Source organism: Electrophorus electricus, chromosome 6 (genome assembly GCF_041902795.1).
Source record: "Electrophorus electricus isolate QZ-2024a chromosome 6, ASM4190279v1, whole genome shotgun sequence".
Lineage (NCBI taxonomy): Eukaryota > Metazoa > Chordata > Actinopteri > Gymnotiformes > Gymnotidae > Electrophorus > Electrophorus electricus.
In genome coordinates this window covers 34,242,032-34,256,644 of record NC_137502.1, presented here as the reverse complement: position 1 = coordinate 34,256,644, position 14,613 = coordinate 34,242,032, and the positions used below count along the sequence as shown (strand labels likewise).

General features: G+C 48.8%; 2 protein-coding genes across 2 annotated transcripts; both read right to left on the bottom strand.

Annotated features, from left to right (window-relative positions):
- Positions 1 to 1,739: 1,739 nt before the first annotated feature.
- Positions 1,740 to 8,872, bottom strand: jpt1b (Jupiter microtubule associated homolog 1b). Its single transcript, XM_026995780.3, has 5 exons — positions 8,684 to 8,872; positions 6,087 to 6,226; positions 3,738 to 3,853; positions 3,114 to 3,141; positions 1,740 to 2,224 (listed from the first exon to the last, which is right to left on the bottom strand). Exons 1-5 carry the CDS (start codon positions 8,737 to 8,739, stop codon positions 2,109 to 2,111), a joined length of 456 nt encoding a protein of 151 aa, XP_026851581.2. The 5' UTR covers positions 8,740 to 8,872; the 3' UTR covers positions 1,740 to 2,108.
- A 440-nt stretch (positions 8,873 to 9,312) lies between these two features.
- Positions 9,313 to 14,255, bottom strand: LOC113567680 (small ubiquitin-related modifier 2-like). Its single transcript, XM_026995781.3, has 4 exons — positions 14,105 to 14,255; positions 12,652 to 12,783; positions 11,000 to 11,071; positions 9,313 to 10,243 (listed from the first exon to the last, which is right to left on the bottom strand). Exons 1-4 carry the CDS (start codon positions 14,123 to 14,125, stop codon positions 10,181 to 10,183), a joined length of 288 nt encoding a protein of 95 aa, XP_026851582.1. The 5' UTR covers positions 14,126 to 14,255; the 3' UTR covers positions 9,313 to 10,180.
- Between the last annotated feature and the right edge of the window lie 358 nt (positions 14,256 to 14,613).

Genomic DNA, 14,613 nt, shown 5'->3' with positions numbered 1-14,613 from the left:
GTGAGTCTTTAGTCTAAAGTTCAAATGTGGCGCTTTACTGACATCTTGTGGTGAAATAATGCAGTTGCCTCTAGATTTTCCAGCCACGACGGTATTTTAGTCAGACAATATAATTAAACAGATTTAAATAAATAAATGAATTCTGCATCAGTTATGAAGTATGAAGCTCTTTCTTACTGTACTCAAGTACATTCTTTAAACATTTATAATAGCATAAATACACATGCTCAATGAAAGTATGAGACTTTTTTAAATTTAACTCCTCCACGTCACAGTAAGAATTTATACATTTAACTCCAAAACACTCAGGCACACGAGCCCCGTTTGTGAGTCTCACCTTCCTCTCGTCACCTGCGCCCCTACCTGAAGGAATTATTTACATTGTTGGAACAAATGTGTCGTTTTCAATCTACTTTGCCGCCTTGCTACCTTATTCCCCTCCTACTGCTCATCTGATCGATCTGTTTATTACATGTCACCCCTCCCTCTAAAAATTGTATAGTAGCTATGTAACTGTATAGTATATAAAATACTATGTAGTACAGATATACTCTGTACAGATATGTAGTAATAATATAGTGTATATTAAATGTTATATATTGTGGCAGTCAAATTTGAATTTACTATCTTCACGAATTTGGATTTCATGATACCATGTGCATCCAAGGAAGCTGCCCAGGGACTTTAGACAAAAACAAAAAAACACAACAGCTTCATAGCTTCACAAATCTGCCACTGCACAGTGGAGATCAGGCTTGTCTACATGGCTGTTTGTGTTTACATTAAACTGACCTCTTGTGTTTGTTGCCAAAAAAGTGCTCCTCCATTCTCCTCTCACCGCAGAATAGTCCCACTGCAAGTTCCAGCAGCACTTGGCAAGCAGTGAGCACTTGAGTTTGTTGGTCCTTAACAGCTGGGACTTTTCTTTCTGGCAATCCTCCCGAACGTCTGGGAGACATTCGGACCCCAAGACCTACCTACTGTGTACACTTCTCCAGCTGGGCTCCTGGGAGACTCTAGCCCCAGACCCTCCTGTTCCTCACTGTGTGCGGTGGCGGCAACACACAAACGCCCTCTTCCAGACATTCTTAACATCTCCAGTTGCTTTAAACTTAGTATTGGCCTGGTAGTGCAAATTGTCATTTTCAAACTACCTAATTAATTTTGTTGTAGCCATTTTCTGATTTGGGCAGCTCAACAACCTCTGGTCCCACATCACTGCTGTATTCTCCAGCCTCCCTCATTGCTGATGGATGATTAAGGGTGTTTATCTGGTGTCTCACCTCATATTTATGTCCCAGAAGTTAGGGATGACCATTTGAGTGTTCATAATTGCTCAGGCAAACTTTAAAACCCAAAATAGGAAATACACTCAACTTTGATTTGTTATAGTGCCAGGGACGTTTATAACTGGGCCACTGTGGCAATTTTTTAGTACTTTGAATTAAAATATCAAAAAGACAAACTATTTTTCACGTGTTCACCAGGGGGAGTCAGTTTTCTTAGGACACTGCATAGCTGCTCTGTGCAACCCTAGAGAAACATGTTCCTTTTCTGAAAGCAGAAATGCAGCGCATGAGCCCCACCACGTGGCCACTGAGCCAAACAGCAGCCCGGGACGACGAGGCCGAGGCGGAGGGATACCGCGCAGGACCGCTGTGTGCTGCGCTTACGTGGCCGGTTCGTCCGCTCCCGCCGGCCTTCCCCCGGCCCACAGAACACCAGCCGCGCCAGGCAAATTCATAATCAATCTTTATTTGTACTTAGAAATTTTGCGCCAACAAATGTTTTTCTTGCTTGGAAACGGTTCGCGCTGGACGGCGCGGAGGGCGAGAGGGAGCGCGCCGGTCCTAGCGGGGCTGAAATGGAGCTTTTACATAAAGTGCTTCTGCCAACGATCTCTTTTTATGCGATAGAAAAACAAAAAAAATACACACAGGTGGTAGTGGGCGAAGAAAATCCCATGGCTCACATGAGCAAATTGACGTAGTGAATTCTTAGAAAAAAAAAAGTAAAAAAAAAAAAAAGTAAAAAAAAAAAAAAAAAAAAAAAAAAAAAGAGGAGAGGAGAGAGAGCGCGAGAGAGAGAAAGAAAAAAAAAGTGCGCGCTCAGCCCAGTATGAGGGAGGATTTGCCACCAGGGGGGTTTCTGCGGCCAGAGGCGGCACCGCTAGCCTGCTCGTCCTTCTGCTGCTCCTCAGACACCTCCACTTCCTCTGACTGATCTACACACACACACACACACAGTTTACCACAATCATGTTGGACTGGACTCAGCTACATGACATGCTCAGATAAACACAAACATACGTTCACTATAAACAAACCAGTTATACTTCATACAGAGCTGGCAGAAAAGGTTTGACTGACAACATCGTCGGGAAGCAAGATCAAGAAGTAATTTGCTGAAAACAAAGTAGCCTGTCTGGTCTGTTAAAGAGCAACTCCCATGATGTTGTGGAAGGAGTCCATTTAGCCTGAAGGGTAGGGATCCAATCAGCATGAAAAACTCACGCAAAGGAACATCAGACTAGGAGGAAATGTTTTTTAAAAAAAAAAAAATTGTGTTACAGATGAAGCTAGAGGTATAGCAGGCTAATCGCACACACACACCCTTCAAAAGGGAAGTGGAGGGTGTCTTTTGCATATGACAAAGCATGGAAACAGCATTCAGAACAATGGCTTCCAGTGGGAATCTAAACGGTTGCATTTTACCTGAATGTGGGTAATGCACTACTGTTCAGAGGGGTGGGGCCCTCTACCTAATGTGGCTCAGAGGGGTGGGGCCCTCTACCTAATGTGGCTCAGAGGGGGTGGGGCCATCTACCTAATGTGGCTCAGAGGGGTGGGGCCCTCTACCTAATGTGGCTCAGAGGGGTGGGGCCCTCTACCTAATGTGGCTCAGAGGGGTGGGGCCCTCTACCTAATGTGGCTCAGAGGGGGTGGGGCCATCTACCTAATGTGGCTCAGAGGGGTGGGGCCCTCTACCTAATGTGGCTCAGAGGGGGTGGGGCCATCTACCTAGGACTGACAGCTGTTGAGTGCCTCTCACTGTCAAAAGAGCAGCACTCCCATAAGTTCATGCATGAAGTAGTAAAAGGAAACCACTCTCACCGTAGCTCTCTGGCTCCTGGTTTTCAATCTGAGAGAGAGAGAGAGAGAGAGAGAGAGAGAGAGAGAGAGAGAGAGAGAGAGAGAGAGGTTAAGTTCCACACAGATGTAACCCAGCTCACACTCACCGAGACCGCTCACGCGACCACCTACAAATGTGAAGTCTGCATGACAGCCAGGTCAGCACGCACGCGAGTAGGGCCGTCGCCGTGGTTACGGGTCCAGGACTCAGACTGGGCTCCTTTCCAGCCTCCGTTTGCTACATCACATCAGGCTTTATGAGGCCTGTATTCAACCATGAACAGAGCGGTTTAAATGGTGCTGTGAATCCCGAGCAGCTGCTGGGGGGAGGGGCACCGTGCAGCGCCGTGGCTCAGGGCTGGAGCAGCTCATGTCATGCAGCGCTTAAACGAGACGAGGGCGCTGCCCTCCCCGATCCCACACAACCCAGCCCATCTGACAGGCCTACGTACACTCACGCAGGTTAGCACTAGGGCGTCGAACTACGAACACAAACCCACAGACGCAGAGGAAGACGTCGGAGGCGAAAAGCTGACCGTGAGAGCGGCTGTAGAAGACGGTTCTTCTGTTCTCCACCGCCCCCCTGTCGCTTGTGCGTGCACTCACCACAGGGTTGGACTGGTGCTCGGTAGAGGCGGAGTCGTTCAGGAAGATTGGCGGCTGGTGGCACCTCCTCAGAGGGGCAGAGTGTTCCCCACAGAGCACCCCGCTGGCCTCCCCACCTGCAACAGCAGCATCATCATCATCATCATCATCATGACCCACAGAGGGGTCCGTAACTGTCGTCATCAGCCAAACGACCGCAAGCTCAGTCACTCGCAGGGAGTTAACAGAGTAAAAACTAAAACTACCAAGGTAACAAAAAAATTATACATTCTTATTGGAAATATCCCAGCACTGTGTGTGTGTGTCTGAGGTGGAGACGGGTTCCCACGGTAACAAGAGCTCATCAGTGAGGAGGCGGGTTTTGCTGCACTGAAGTCATTCTGGGACTAATCCACTGCAGTGACATCACGTTTCCCATCACCCAAAACCCTCGTTTGAGGGGTTTTACAAGGCAGCGAAGTGTCAGAGGGACTGTGGGACCTCCTTCCTAGCAAAGGACTGGACCAGCAGGCACTGGTTTCAGCGTGCGTCTCAGTGAACGTGACGAAATCTGACATTCATATCCAGACTATTTTGATGGCCGTATTACACAAACACAGGTGACCCCACCCTGCCTTCTGTGACGTTAGGAAGAGCACTTCACCAGTGCCTGTCTCGCTCTCCTACTGCCCCAGGCCTGTCCTTCTCGGCAAGGAAACAGGGAGACATATTTTCCACTATTTTAACACAGTCAGATTTAGTGCGGTTTTATGATGTCAGGAGAGGGAGCCAGTTATCTGAAGAGTCCTGCATGTTTAAGCCATCAGAGTCAATCCCTCCAGAATGAGAAGCCTGAAAGATATATAATAAATAAACACACTGAATAATCACACACACACACGATCTGGTTGACTAGCCAAAGATCTTTCACCAGCACACACGTAAACCATGTCTGCACTGACACTGTAACAAATGAACCGTAACCAATTAGCAGAAACAGAAACGACTCCAATTACAAATCAATACCACCGCCACAGATAACAACAACAAAATCAGCAGCAGTCATGTTTCTGTTGACAGGAGCTGGCACGTGAGCCCCATCCACACCCCTTGAGCAAACATGCGCCCTGGAACAGGCCTGGGGCTCTGGAGCACAGGGCCAGGCATGCTGCAGGTCTCCCCCCCAGACACTGGCGGCTAACGGGCCCCACAGAGAGGCTGTTGTGCGGTGGAGGGAGATAATGGACTGGGCTGGAGTGCCGGAGAGTGGGGCCATTGTGTGGCACTCCGGCTGGGCAGGTCACTGGACCGGTTAGCGCCCAGGCCTTTGCGTCCACCCAGAGTCTTAAACGGCCACCTCCGTCTGCGTGCCCCACGCGTCCGCCCGTCTTTCCCTGTTCCTGTCCGTCTGTCCATTTCTTTGTCCTTTCGTGTCCCGCCCCCCTCTGCTTCTCTCGCACACGCACGCAGGCGAGCGACACCAGCCCGCCGCTGATCTCTCCCTGCTCTGGGTCGCTGGTCTCACTGTGCTTGGGGACTGGAGCCTTTACCGCAGGACTAAACACGCCAAGACTCCAGTGTGGGTGTGGGTGTGTGGGTGGGTGACTAATCACAGAACACTCTGCACTGCTCTCAACACTCAGTCAGGACAGAGTTATGATGTTAGATTCTACCGGCCTGTCTATACCTCACCCCACACACACACACACACACCCCTACCTTTTACTGCAAATGGTACATGCCAGGCTGGTAAGTGGAGTTGGATCTCTTATCTGCTCACATAGGCGGACGGAAGAAAGTGTGATGGCTTTAACAGTAGCCTCCCTCACACAGCATGGTCACAGTCATGGGGGTTGGAACCATGTGTGGGTGATGTCACACCAGGTCATGTTCCCGGACATTAATTCCTGTAGACTCTCACATCAGGAGGCGGAGTTGCCAGACCATGAGGTCACCTCTACAGGAAATGACGGAGAAATCTCCTGCAGTAAATCAGCAGCCAGGCGGCCGCAGACACAACTTCACACAGCTGCTGGGTCTACAGTGAGTAATGCTACTGGAATTTCAGAGGAAACCCGTGCTGTTCCTGTTACGGGGTTTAACAGTGGCGTGCGTCGGAAACCTTCTGCTTTCCGGTGATAACAGTAACGGAGGTCACAAGTCGAGGGGGCGTGCAGTGATGCAACGCAAACCAACAAAAACAAACACGAACACTGGTGCTGAACAGAAGATTTACAAGCGCAACAGCTTATTTAATAGTGACAGCTCTGGCCAACACGAGACAGCAATAAAGAGGTAAGCAAACAAGGAAATTTGTGCACGGGAGGGTCCTTCCTCTGGTGAGCACAGAGCGTGCAGGAGGGTGCGTACCAGGCGGGTTGTTCCTCCGATGGGCGTGGGGGTCATCAGGCTCAGCGAAGATGTTGGATGCCATTCTGTTCTTGCGCGCTGGCTTGTCCTCATCTGTGCCGAAGCAGATGTTGGAGGCTCCACCTGGAGGCCGCAACACCCTGGAGAGGAGCATCGAAGCACACGGGGGCATCGCCACAATCACAGCTGGTACTCTACCAATATGGCTCCTTCAATACCAGACCAGGATACGCTGGACATCAGCTAACAGGAACCTGGAGTCCTCCACAAAAGATCTATGGAACTGTGGGAACCCTTGAGGTTAGTTCACCAACTCAAGAATCCAGCATCATGGGTCAGGTTAGGGTAACTATCAGGATCGTCAGGCTAGCACACACGCGTCCACGGCACTGGGCCATGTCTGATAAAAACACACTCAGGTATGCAGCCATTCTCCTCAGCCGAAGAGAGCTCCGATCAGCTGATGGTCTGGTGTCATTTTTACATCTGGAAAATGTTCTTTATAAACATTCTTTGCGAATCAGTAGAAACACACGGCGGGACCTCCTGAGACTGAAATCGGCGCATGGACATGCACACGCGGAGGAAGAAGGAACCAGGGCAGCATCTCGGATGCACGATCAGGCTGTGACATTAACGGAGCCAAACAGCTGTAGGGGTGTGCTGGTTCACTTCACGTGCCTACAATAGCCAGCTTTAGGAGAATTATAGCACGAGAGCCCGCCCCCTCAACACTACACTACACTACACACACACACACACACACACACACACACACACAGCTGACTGAGCGGCGCTGCGGAGACCACTGTCTAGCCAGCACAGAGCCAATACTAGAAGGGAGGGTCTCCACTCCCTAAACCCCGTGCAACACACGACACAGACCCCCATCTGCAGGTTAGCGGGTGAGCTTGCAAACGACCGCAAACGGCGAAAGGGGGCAACCTTGAACGTTTGAACCGCGATCAACCTTGTAGAAAAACTGATTTTGCTCCAAAGGAAAGCGCTGGGCTCGAGGCTGCCGCCCCCTTTCCTCGTGCCTCGCAAAAATGTTGGCGGCGCCAGCTGACACACGGCAGCTGTCCGGGGCGAGCGCCGTCCGCCGCTTTGTAAGGAATCCTAAAGGTCTAAGCGAAGGGGTGGGCAATCGCGTTTCCAAAAACCCCGTGCTGATAACCTACCGTCCAGACAGGGGCCGCTGATTATAACGCCGTGGCCTCATGCTGAGGGAGATCGTGGTGAACCCCCCGAGACAGACACTACCGCTAGCAGAAAATGCCATTTCCGAGACCCCACCCAACAATAAAAGGCTAAGTCATTTACAGCGACAACTAAGACGGTACTTTACAAAGTGGGAATCGCCGTGATATTCGGAATACAGGTTCAAGAGTGGATATTCGATTGGAAAACGCCAATAAAACGCCTGTCTTCGCGCTGGGGTACGACCCACATTCACTACGCTAACCTTTCCCCGAGCGCATTAAATCCAGTTCATGAGATATTTCCAGTATGCAGAGCTGGATTACATCAACATATCTGTTTTTGAGCAACGAATAACACGGTTGCAATGCAGAAATCAACATGTTGCGTCCAGTCGATCCTGTAAGACGTCTGCTCAATCTAGGACCGACAGATCTAGCCGAACCCGTCCTTTAGGAATGCATGCTTTAGGGCCATCCGCCCTCTCTGGCGGAGACCCGCACTAGATCAAAGCGGATTTTTACACCAGGACTCGGAAATCTCAGCCGGTAAATCCCGCCTGCAGCATCGTCGGAAAGTTGGTGAGGAGGCCCCAGCAAATTCGACACACAAATTCGACTTGGGGTGCGTAACGCGAATACTTTCGCCTGCCAAAGAGGCGGTGTGGCTTGACGACTCGACACGCACCGACACCCATACAAGGACAAAGCGCGGTTTGGGTCTGGGGCCTTGCGGAGCAGCCCGGCGACGGCCACCCGGAGCCACGGTCCGGCGGGCGCATCCGTAAGCGGACGCATCCGCCAGTACAGGCGCTCAGCCCGCTACAGCCGTCGCTTCTGCACGGAGAAACAGAATTTTGCCCATAGGTCCTGTCTGCCCGGCAAAGTTTGGAGGAAGATAAACCCCCGCGGCTCCACCGCGGAAGCGCGATCGGTACGCACGGGGAAGGAAGGCGAGGTGGCGGGTTGCCATGGAAATGTCTCCGCTAGCCAGGACGGCTAACCAGCTAGTTAGGATAGGTTAGCTCGCTCGGGGGAAACTTTTAGCTTTGATTTACTGCCTCACTTCAACACACCGACGTCTAAATCGGTTATTAACACCACATACGTTGCGGTCCATCGTTTTGTGTCGGTACGCCGACCGAGACGAGCTAGTTAAACGCAGAAACACAGCTAGCTGGCTGCTCGTTAGCGTTTCAGCGCATTATCCGACAGACAACGGGCTTTTCATCAGCAAGCTGGAGCCAAAATATACCAGAACATCGTTTCGACACAGACGGCCCACACAGCTAAAGTGAACGGGCACAGTCATTTTTCGTAGACGAACAGCTGGCGTCCAACTGCCCCGGGTCCGTTCTTTTGTTTGCTCCAACGGTTCCCTAAGTCACTTTCGCCTACCTGGAGCTATTTTTCGCACTAGGATCCATCCCTTGGAAAGTGGTCGTCGTGGTCATGTCGTCAGGGTCGTTTTGTCGCTTCACTGCTCCGTATGCCTTAAGATGAACTGGCTAAATTATCTGAATCCTCCGTCCCCACTGTCCGCATGGACTCCGCCCGACTTCGGATGGATCTAAGCGAAGCCCCGCTCGGTAGACTTTACGCCAGCCCACACGAAGACCGCGCCCTTTCATTGGTTAGCGCCCGAGAATATGCAGCCGTTGATTGGAGGGCTTGCTTGTCGATCAAAGTCAGATTTGTGGTCTCACTCACCTAATGACAGGCGGTACCGCGTTCCCTTAAATGAAGAGTTTGACGGTAATGCAGCATCCTTTAGGTGCGAAAACACGGACAAAATGGTAAATGTAGGTTGTTTAATGCCACCACTTCCTGGTGGCAGGTGGCAAGGGGCAAGCGTGTATACACACACACCGCTTTAAATAATTATTTAATGACCAGTCATGTGTCACACAGGACATATGGCTCCATGAATACAGCACACGTTGTGCTTGTAGCTACACCACCTGCTAAATATTAAAATAAATGTAGTCCAGCGACGACGGTTGTTTCGGAAACAAATAAGGCAAATGTCTGGTAAAAAGAGAATATTTTATTTTAACAAGTGATTAGACAATACAGATGTTTAACTTGACTGAAACATATCAGGATTGTGTCATTTCTATATAAACTAATTAAGAGAAAGTGTAGTTGGGTAACAACAGACTTGTTTTATTTTAATGGGTATGATCTCAGACCCAGTTCCATATACCAGTCTTTAACATAAGACACCTGAAAGCTCTTCCTCCCAGACCACACCATCACCATAAAACAACTTCTCTAACGTCATTTACAACGTGAGGTTTACTACGCGTGTAGGTTTGCCAACTACCGTTCGAGAGAAGATAGTAGCGCTTAGGAGAATAAAATACTGAACACGGCTCCGTAGTGCAGCCCTCAGCTCACGTGAAAGCGTGGGGGACACCGTGGTCCTGCAGGAGCTTGGTTTTGGTATCTGAACACACAATCCTGTTTCCACCAGTTCGCACACACTCTGCACCTCATCTTGCATTTGGTGGAAATGTTTCAGGCACATTTCCTGTGACCAGACAAGAGAGAAAAACCTCACCCCCAAACATCTATAGTTTCAGCAGTTAATACCCTTAGCAGTGGACAGAGCTGTTTGGGCCGTCGGCGGATTTTACGGGAGTTTCTGTGGTTGGCTTAGCTGGCCTTGGCTAAGAGCATTCCCCACTGCCACCCTTAAGATGTGAACAGAGGAAATCGTTTATGTACAAAACGGAGGATGAAAAGTCCAACCAAAAAAAAAAAAAGTAAAATAAAAACACACTATACAACAGTAGTGGCAAACGACTGTAAAGGGAGAAGGTAATGTCCCAGAGTGACAGAGGACGGACGAGAGTGAGGGAGAGAAGCAGATGGGTTGTAAAGTTGCCGCACTTAGACAAAGCCTCCTGTCTGTTGCTGGAAAACGTCGATTGTGTCTTCATCCTCCATTTCCAGCTGTAAGGGGGGGGGGGGGGGGAGACGATGCATGAGTAACTAGGACCGAGCTACGAGCGCAGAGGGAGACGCGCTACACGGCTCGTGCCAATACGATCAGCAAATCCCAGTTGAAAACTTCCCACAGGATTCCTGGGGCTCACCGATGCCATTCCGCATGATATTCCCACATTTATGGATGTTTTTCACTGTCCTTCACAGAGCTACAGCTTTAATGCCCTATTAGCCCCCAGACCTCAGCCTGCGGTGAACCTTCAACGAACAGTGGGGCCGAGCATTCCATCTCTATTGAGCTATTGATCAGGCTTATTGATTACTTCTTTTGTGTTGTAAAAATGAGAGAGAGAAGAAATGGCAGGCTCTCCCCATTACCTAGCCACCTATGTGTGACATGCACTTATCATTGCGCATCTGCAAGTGCCAGATGGTCTTTCTTCAAACACACAGCCTCAGCTGGGGGACATTCGCAGGATGACTGGCGAGGGACAGACTGACTGGTCAGTCACCCGGAGTGTTTGAACACACCCACAGACTGACTGACCAATCATACAGTGTTTGAACAAACCAATCACCTGGCGTGTTTGACTCGGTCACCACAGTGGCCTGTGTTTATGAACGTTTATGGACGTTTTAGAACAGGAACACTAATATCCAGTCAGGTGTGTGAAGCCTATGTGACTGTATTCCTAAAAAGGTAAAAATCCTGGCATCTGTAGGGACACAGCATGCACAACAGTGTAGGAAGCACAGTCATACCTGTGCAGGTGTGTCCGACTCGTTAATGGGTTGGCCGTCAAACCGGAACCGGATTTGCCTCATTGTCAGTCCCTGAAAACACACAGGTGGATCAGTCTCTCCATGTGCCTCATCACACACATACGGGGAACAGTCTCTCCTTGCGCCTCATCAAAACCTCCCTCCCTCCCTCCCTCCCTCTCTCTCTTCTCTCTCTCACTCACTCACTCATTCACACATTTACAGAGGTTCACGGACGACACTCCTTGCTTGCTATCTTATCCTGTAGCTCATGTGAAAGCACCCAGGTCAGCTATTTACCAGTGTCTTCCACAAGAAGCTTTCTTTGCTGTGTCAAATGAGATCACCACAAACAAGGAAAGATTCTGTCCCTTTGTCAGCGTTCTTGCCCCAGGGATCTTTAGAAATCCCAACCCAGCCATGCTACTGAACATCCACACCGCTCACGAGAACACAGCAGGGAACAGCTTTGATCCACACAGACCGACCGAGCCTCGGACGGCAGGGATGGCATGGATCTCCCTTGGACAAGCCAACAACCACATGGTATCCCAGTTCTAGTGCTGGGACCATTACATGCCCAGTGTGCAATAAGACTGGGTCAGCAGCCATCTTTGCTGACATACAGAGGCATGTTTGGATTCATGTACAGCCAATCAGACTGCTTTGGAATGTTTGCCAATGAGGCCTTTCATACAGACAGAAAGTACGGGTGTAAGTGACCCAAAAAACACCTTAACATTATTTAAAGGCAACCGAAACCAAACTATTCTTTCCCTAATTTCCCTCCTCTGAGTGAAACATGATATTCAGATGATGGCAAGACATTTTGAGACTTGATTGGAAACATGAGATGTTATTACATTGCGAAACCCAGAATTTGAAGGCTGACAGCCCTGAGAACATATGAGCAGGACATGAACTGGGTCTAGGTAACAGCTGCTGAACACTGGAGATGAGCCCGGGGGCGGGGTTTGGCTCAATGTAGATTAGGCAGGGAGCTGGGATTTGGCTCACTGGAGTTGAGGTGTGGGGCGGAGTTTGTCTCACCGGTGATGAGGCAGGGGGCGGGGTTTGTCTTACAGGTTGGAGCAGCAGCTCCAAGCCACACCTCCTCACAGGAAGTACTCATACAGGGCACTAATTTAAGTGATTCATTAATTTAAGTGATTCAAATAAATGTGTTTCTACTGTACAGGCTCAGATGTCTTATAACTGAAGATATATTACATGATATCCAATTACATTATTTTCTCTAAACTGTTCAAGATTATCAAAAATATTTAAAACAATACAATAACAATAATACAAAAACAATAAGACCTGAACTACGGTGAGACATTTCCAGTCCAGTTTTTATGCTTTCCACAGACCATGAGAGAAACAATGAGAGAAAAAAATGAAGAGTCTTTAGTGAGGTAGGCCATCATTTACGTGAGCATGACGGGGTTTGAGATCTCCCTCAGTTCAGAGTGGTTTATGTGGGTTTCCACATCAATATGGTCACAAGCTGGGAAAAAAACACGATCAAGCTCCATGTTAGGCAACATGGAGCATGAGAGAGAGCGAGAAGGCAGAGATGTGACCGCCCGTTCTGGGGCGAGACGCCAGCTCTCGCTCGAGCTCAGCTGTGCCCCTGTGCTACTGCTCACCTGACGCTCACAATAGGCCTTCATGAGTTTGCTGAGTGGCGTGTGCCTCTTGATCTTAAACTGGACCACCGACCCATCCTGACCTGCCACCTTCAGATTAATGTGGTCGTTGTTCTCAGTTTTCACTCCCTCCTGTAAATTGACAATACACACACACACACACACATCATTGTCAGCATAAAATGCTCTGAATAGTTCAGTGAATGGTCTCCCCTTACTTTAAATGTACCCAATCACATGTTTGGGGAGGCAGCTTCTTTATAATCCTAACAAGTAAAGGAAGCTGATATTGACCAATCAATAGTGAGGAAACCACATCCTAAAATCATCTCACCCTAGTCTCACTAATCGGGTGGAGACGTTCTTATACAAAACATACGGTTCTGACACTATATATTCATAAATTGTTTTAAAAAAAAACAGTAAGTAAAAACTGTAGTTGTAGATTTGGGGCAAGGTTGTGATGATTTCAGTATGTACACAATGCTAATTGATGCATATATGTGTCTCTTACAACTTGCACACTACACTAGCCTTATAGCACCAATTCAAAGATAAAGAAGTTAAATTTGGCTGCATTGACTGACTGACATTTCATATAAGGAGTTATACTGTCTAAATGTGATGTTTGTCAAACTTTTCCTTTAATTCAGTAAGGATACAATCAAACCCAGAGACCCAATGGCTGTAGATGAGGGTTTGTCTGGACAGTTGGCAGCCTGGGTAACTACAACACTGTCAAACATAGCCCACGTTTACCCTTCCAACACACCTGAACCTCTTGAATTAGTGTCATGGCCTACAGTATTAAGCATAGAGACGTTTAAGCTCAGCTCAGCTCAGACTGGGACAAACCTTCTGCCGAAATTAGTGGTACAGAGGTGTATACTCTCCTGTTTTGTTTGCATGTGTTAGCAATAAAGCCGGCGCTCAAATGTCTAACTAAATACATATATAAATATATAACTGTTGGTCATTTCATCTGGTTCAGTATGCGCGGCGATACTACCCCCGAGAGGCTGGTCTGGGTACAGCTGCTATCTACAGCTATGCAGCACTTCTGCAGGAGTCAGCCTGCTGGAGAGCTTGAGTCAACAAAATGTTACAAGCACGGACTGACTGCAACTTTCCGGAGTGTAGAAGATTCACTTTCTGCCTTTAAGGCATCGTTTAACAAAACACCCCGCTAAAATGTTACTGCTGGAAACCTTCAGAGAGACAGCGGCCTCTCCGTGCGTCCGCAGGCTGTGCCATGGCGCACACCCGCCTAGACAAGCGCGTTCACAATCCTTCCGGTGTTTGTAAAGCAGCAGTTGCAGTATTTATCCACTAAGCGGAATATTCTGTTCAACCAGTTCAGATGCGTTGGTATTTATATATATTTTTTTCTCCTGCTCTTTACAACATGACTGGAAATAAAGATGAGCGAGCATTGCTGTCAAATGTCACTCACCTTGGGTTTCTCGTCGGCCATGGTTATTGTATTTGCGCTTCTCTACGCCGTCGCACAAAGACTCCCGCGGGGACGCGCATGTACGCGCCCCCGAATAAAACCCCGCTTCTACGTGCGCGATCACGACGAAATGCGCGTGCTCAGAAGGCGACGGCGATTGGTCGAAACAGGTCACGGGGGCCGCTTGGGCGTGAACGTGATTGACGTCATGCGCGAAACCAAGGAGCGCCCGGGGCTGTGCTTTCGCACGTGCACGCGCACGTCCGCAACGTCTCGTCTTAAAGTGTTTTGCAGCATGGCGCCAGACCTTTATAATGGTGTCATGTGTATTATAATGGTAGCATCTGTACGCATTCTGATATGTGATGCTATATGCGTGTATTCGGACATGTCTGCTGTGTGAAGAATCATTTATAAATGTGTAACACATCTGCTCTTTTGAGATGAAGGGTGGCCATCTTGTTCACACAATGGCATTGCAGTCTTTTAAAAAACACACAGCACATTAT

What these genes read in the sequence shown, in the direction of transcription:
- jpt1b (XM_026995780.3), bottom strand. Translation starts at nt 8,739, where the DNA reads ATGACCACGACGACCACTTTCCAAGGGATGGATCCTAGTGCGAAAAAT. An exon ending in AGTGCGAAAAATAGCTCCAG is followed by an intron (nt 6,227 to 8,683) that starts GTAGGCGAAAGT and finishes GCTCCTCTCCAG; the next exon opens with GGTGTTGCGGCCTCCAGGTG. An exon ending in AGCACCAGTCCAACCCTGTG is followed by an intron (nt 3,142 to 3,737) that starts GTGAGTGCACGC and finishes TCTCTCTCTCAG; the next exon opens with ATTGAAAACCAGGAGCCAGA.
- LOC113567680 (XM_026995781.3), bottom strand. Translation starts at nt 14,125, where the DNA reads ATGGCCGACGAGAAACCCAAG. An exon ending in TGGCCGACGAGAAACCCAAG is followed by an intron (nt 12,784 to 14,104) that starts GTGAGTGACATT and finishes GTCAATTTACAG; the next exon opens with GAGGGAGTGAAAACTGAGAA. An exon ending in AGTCGGACACACCTGCACAG is followed by an intron (nt 10,244 to 10,999) that starts GTATGACTGTGC and finishes CCCCCCTTACAG; the next exon opens with CTGGAAATGGAGGATGAAGA.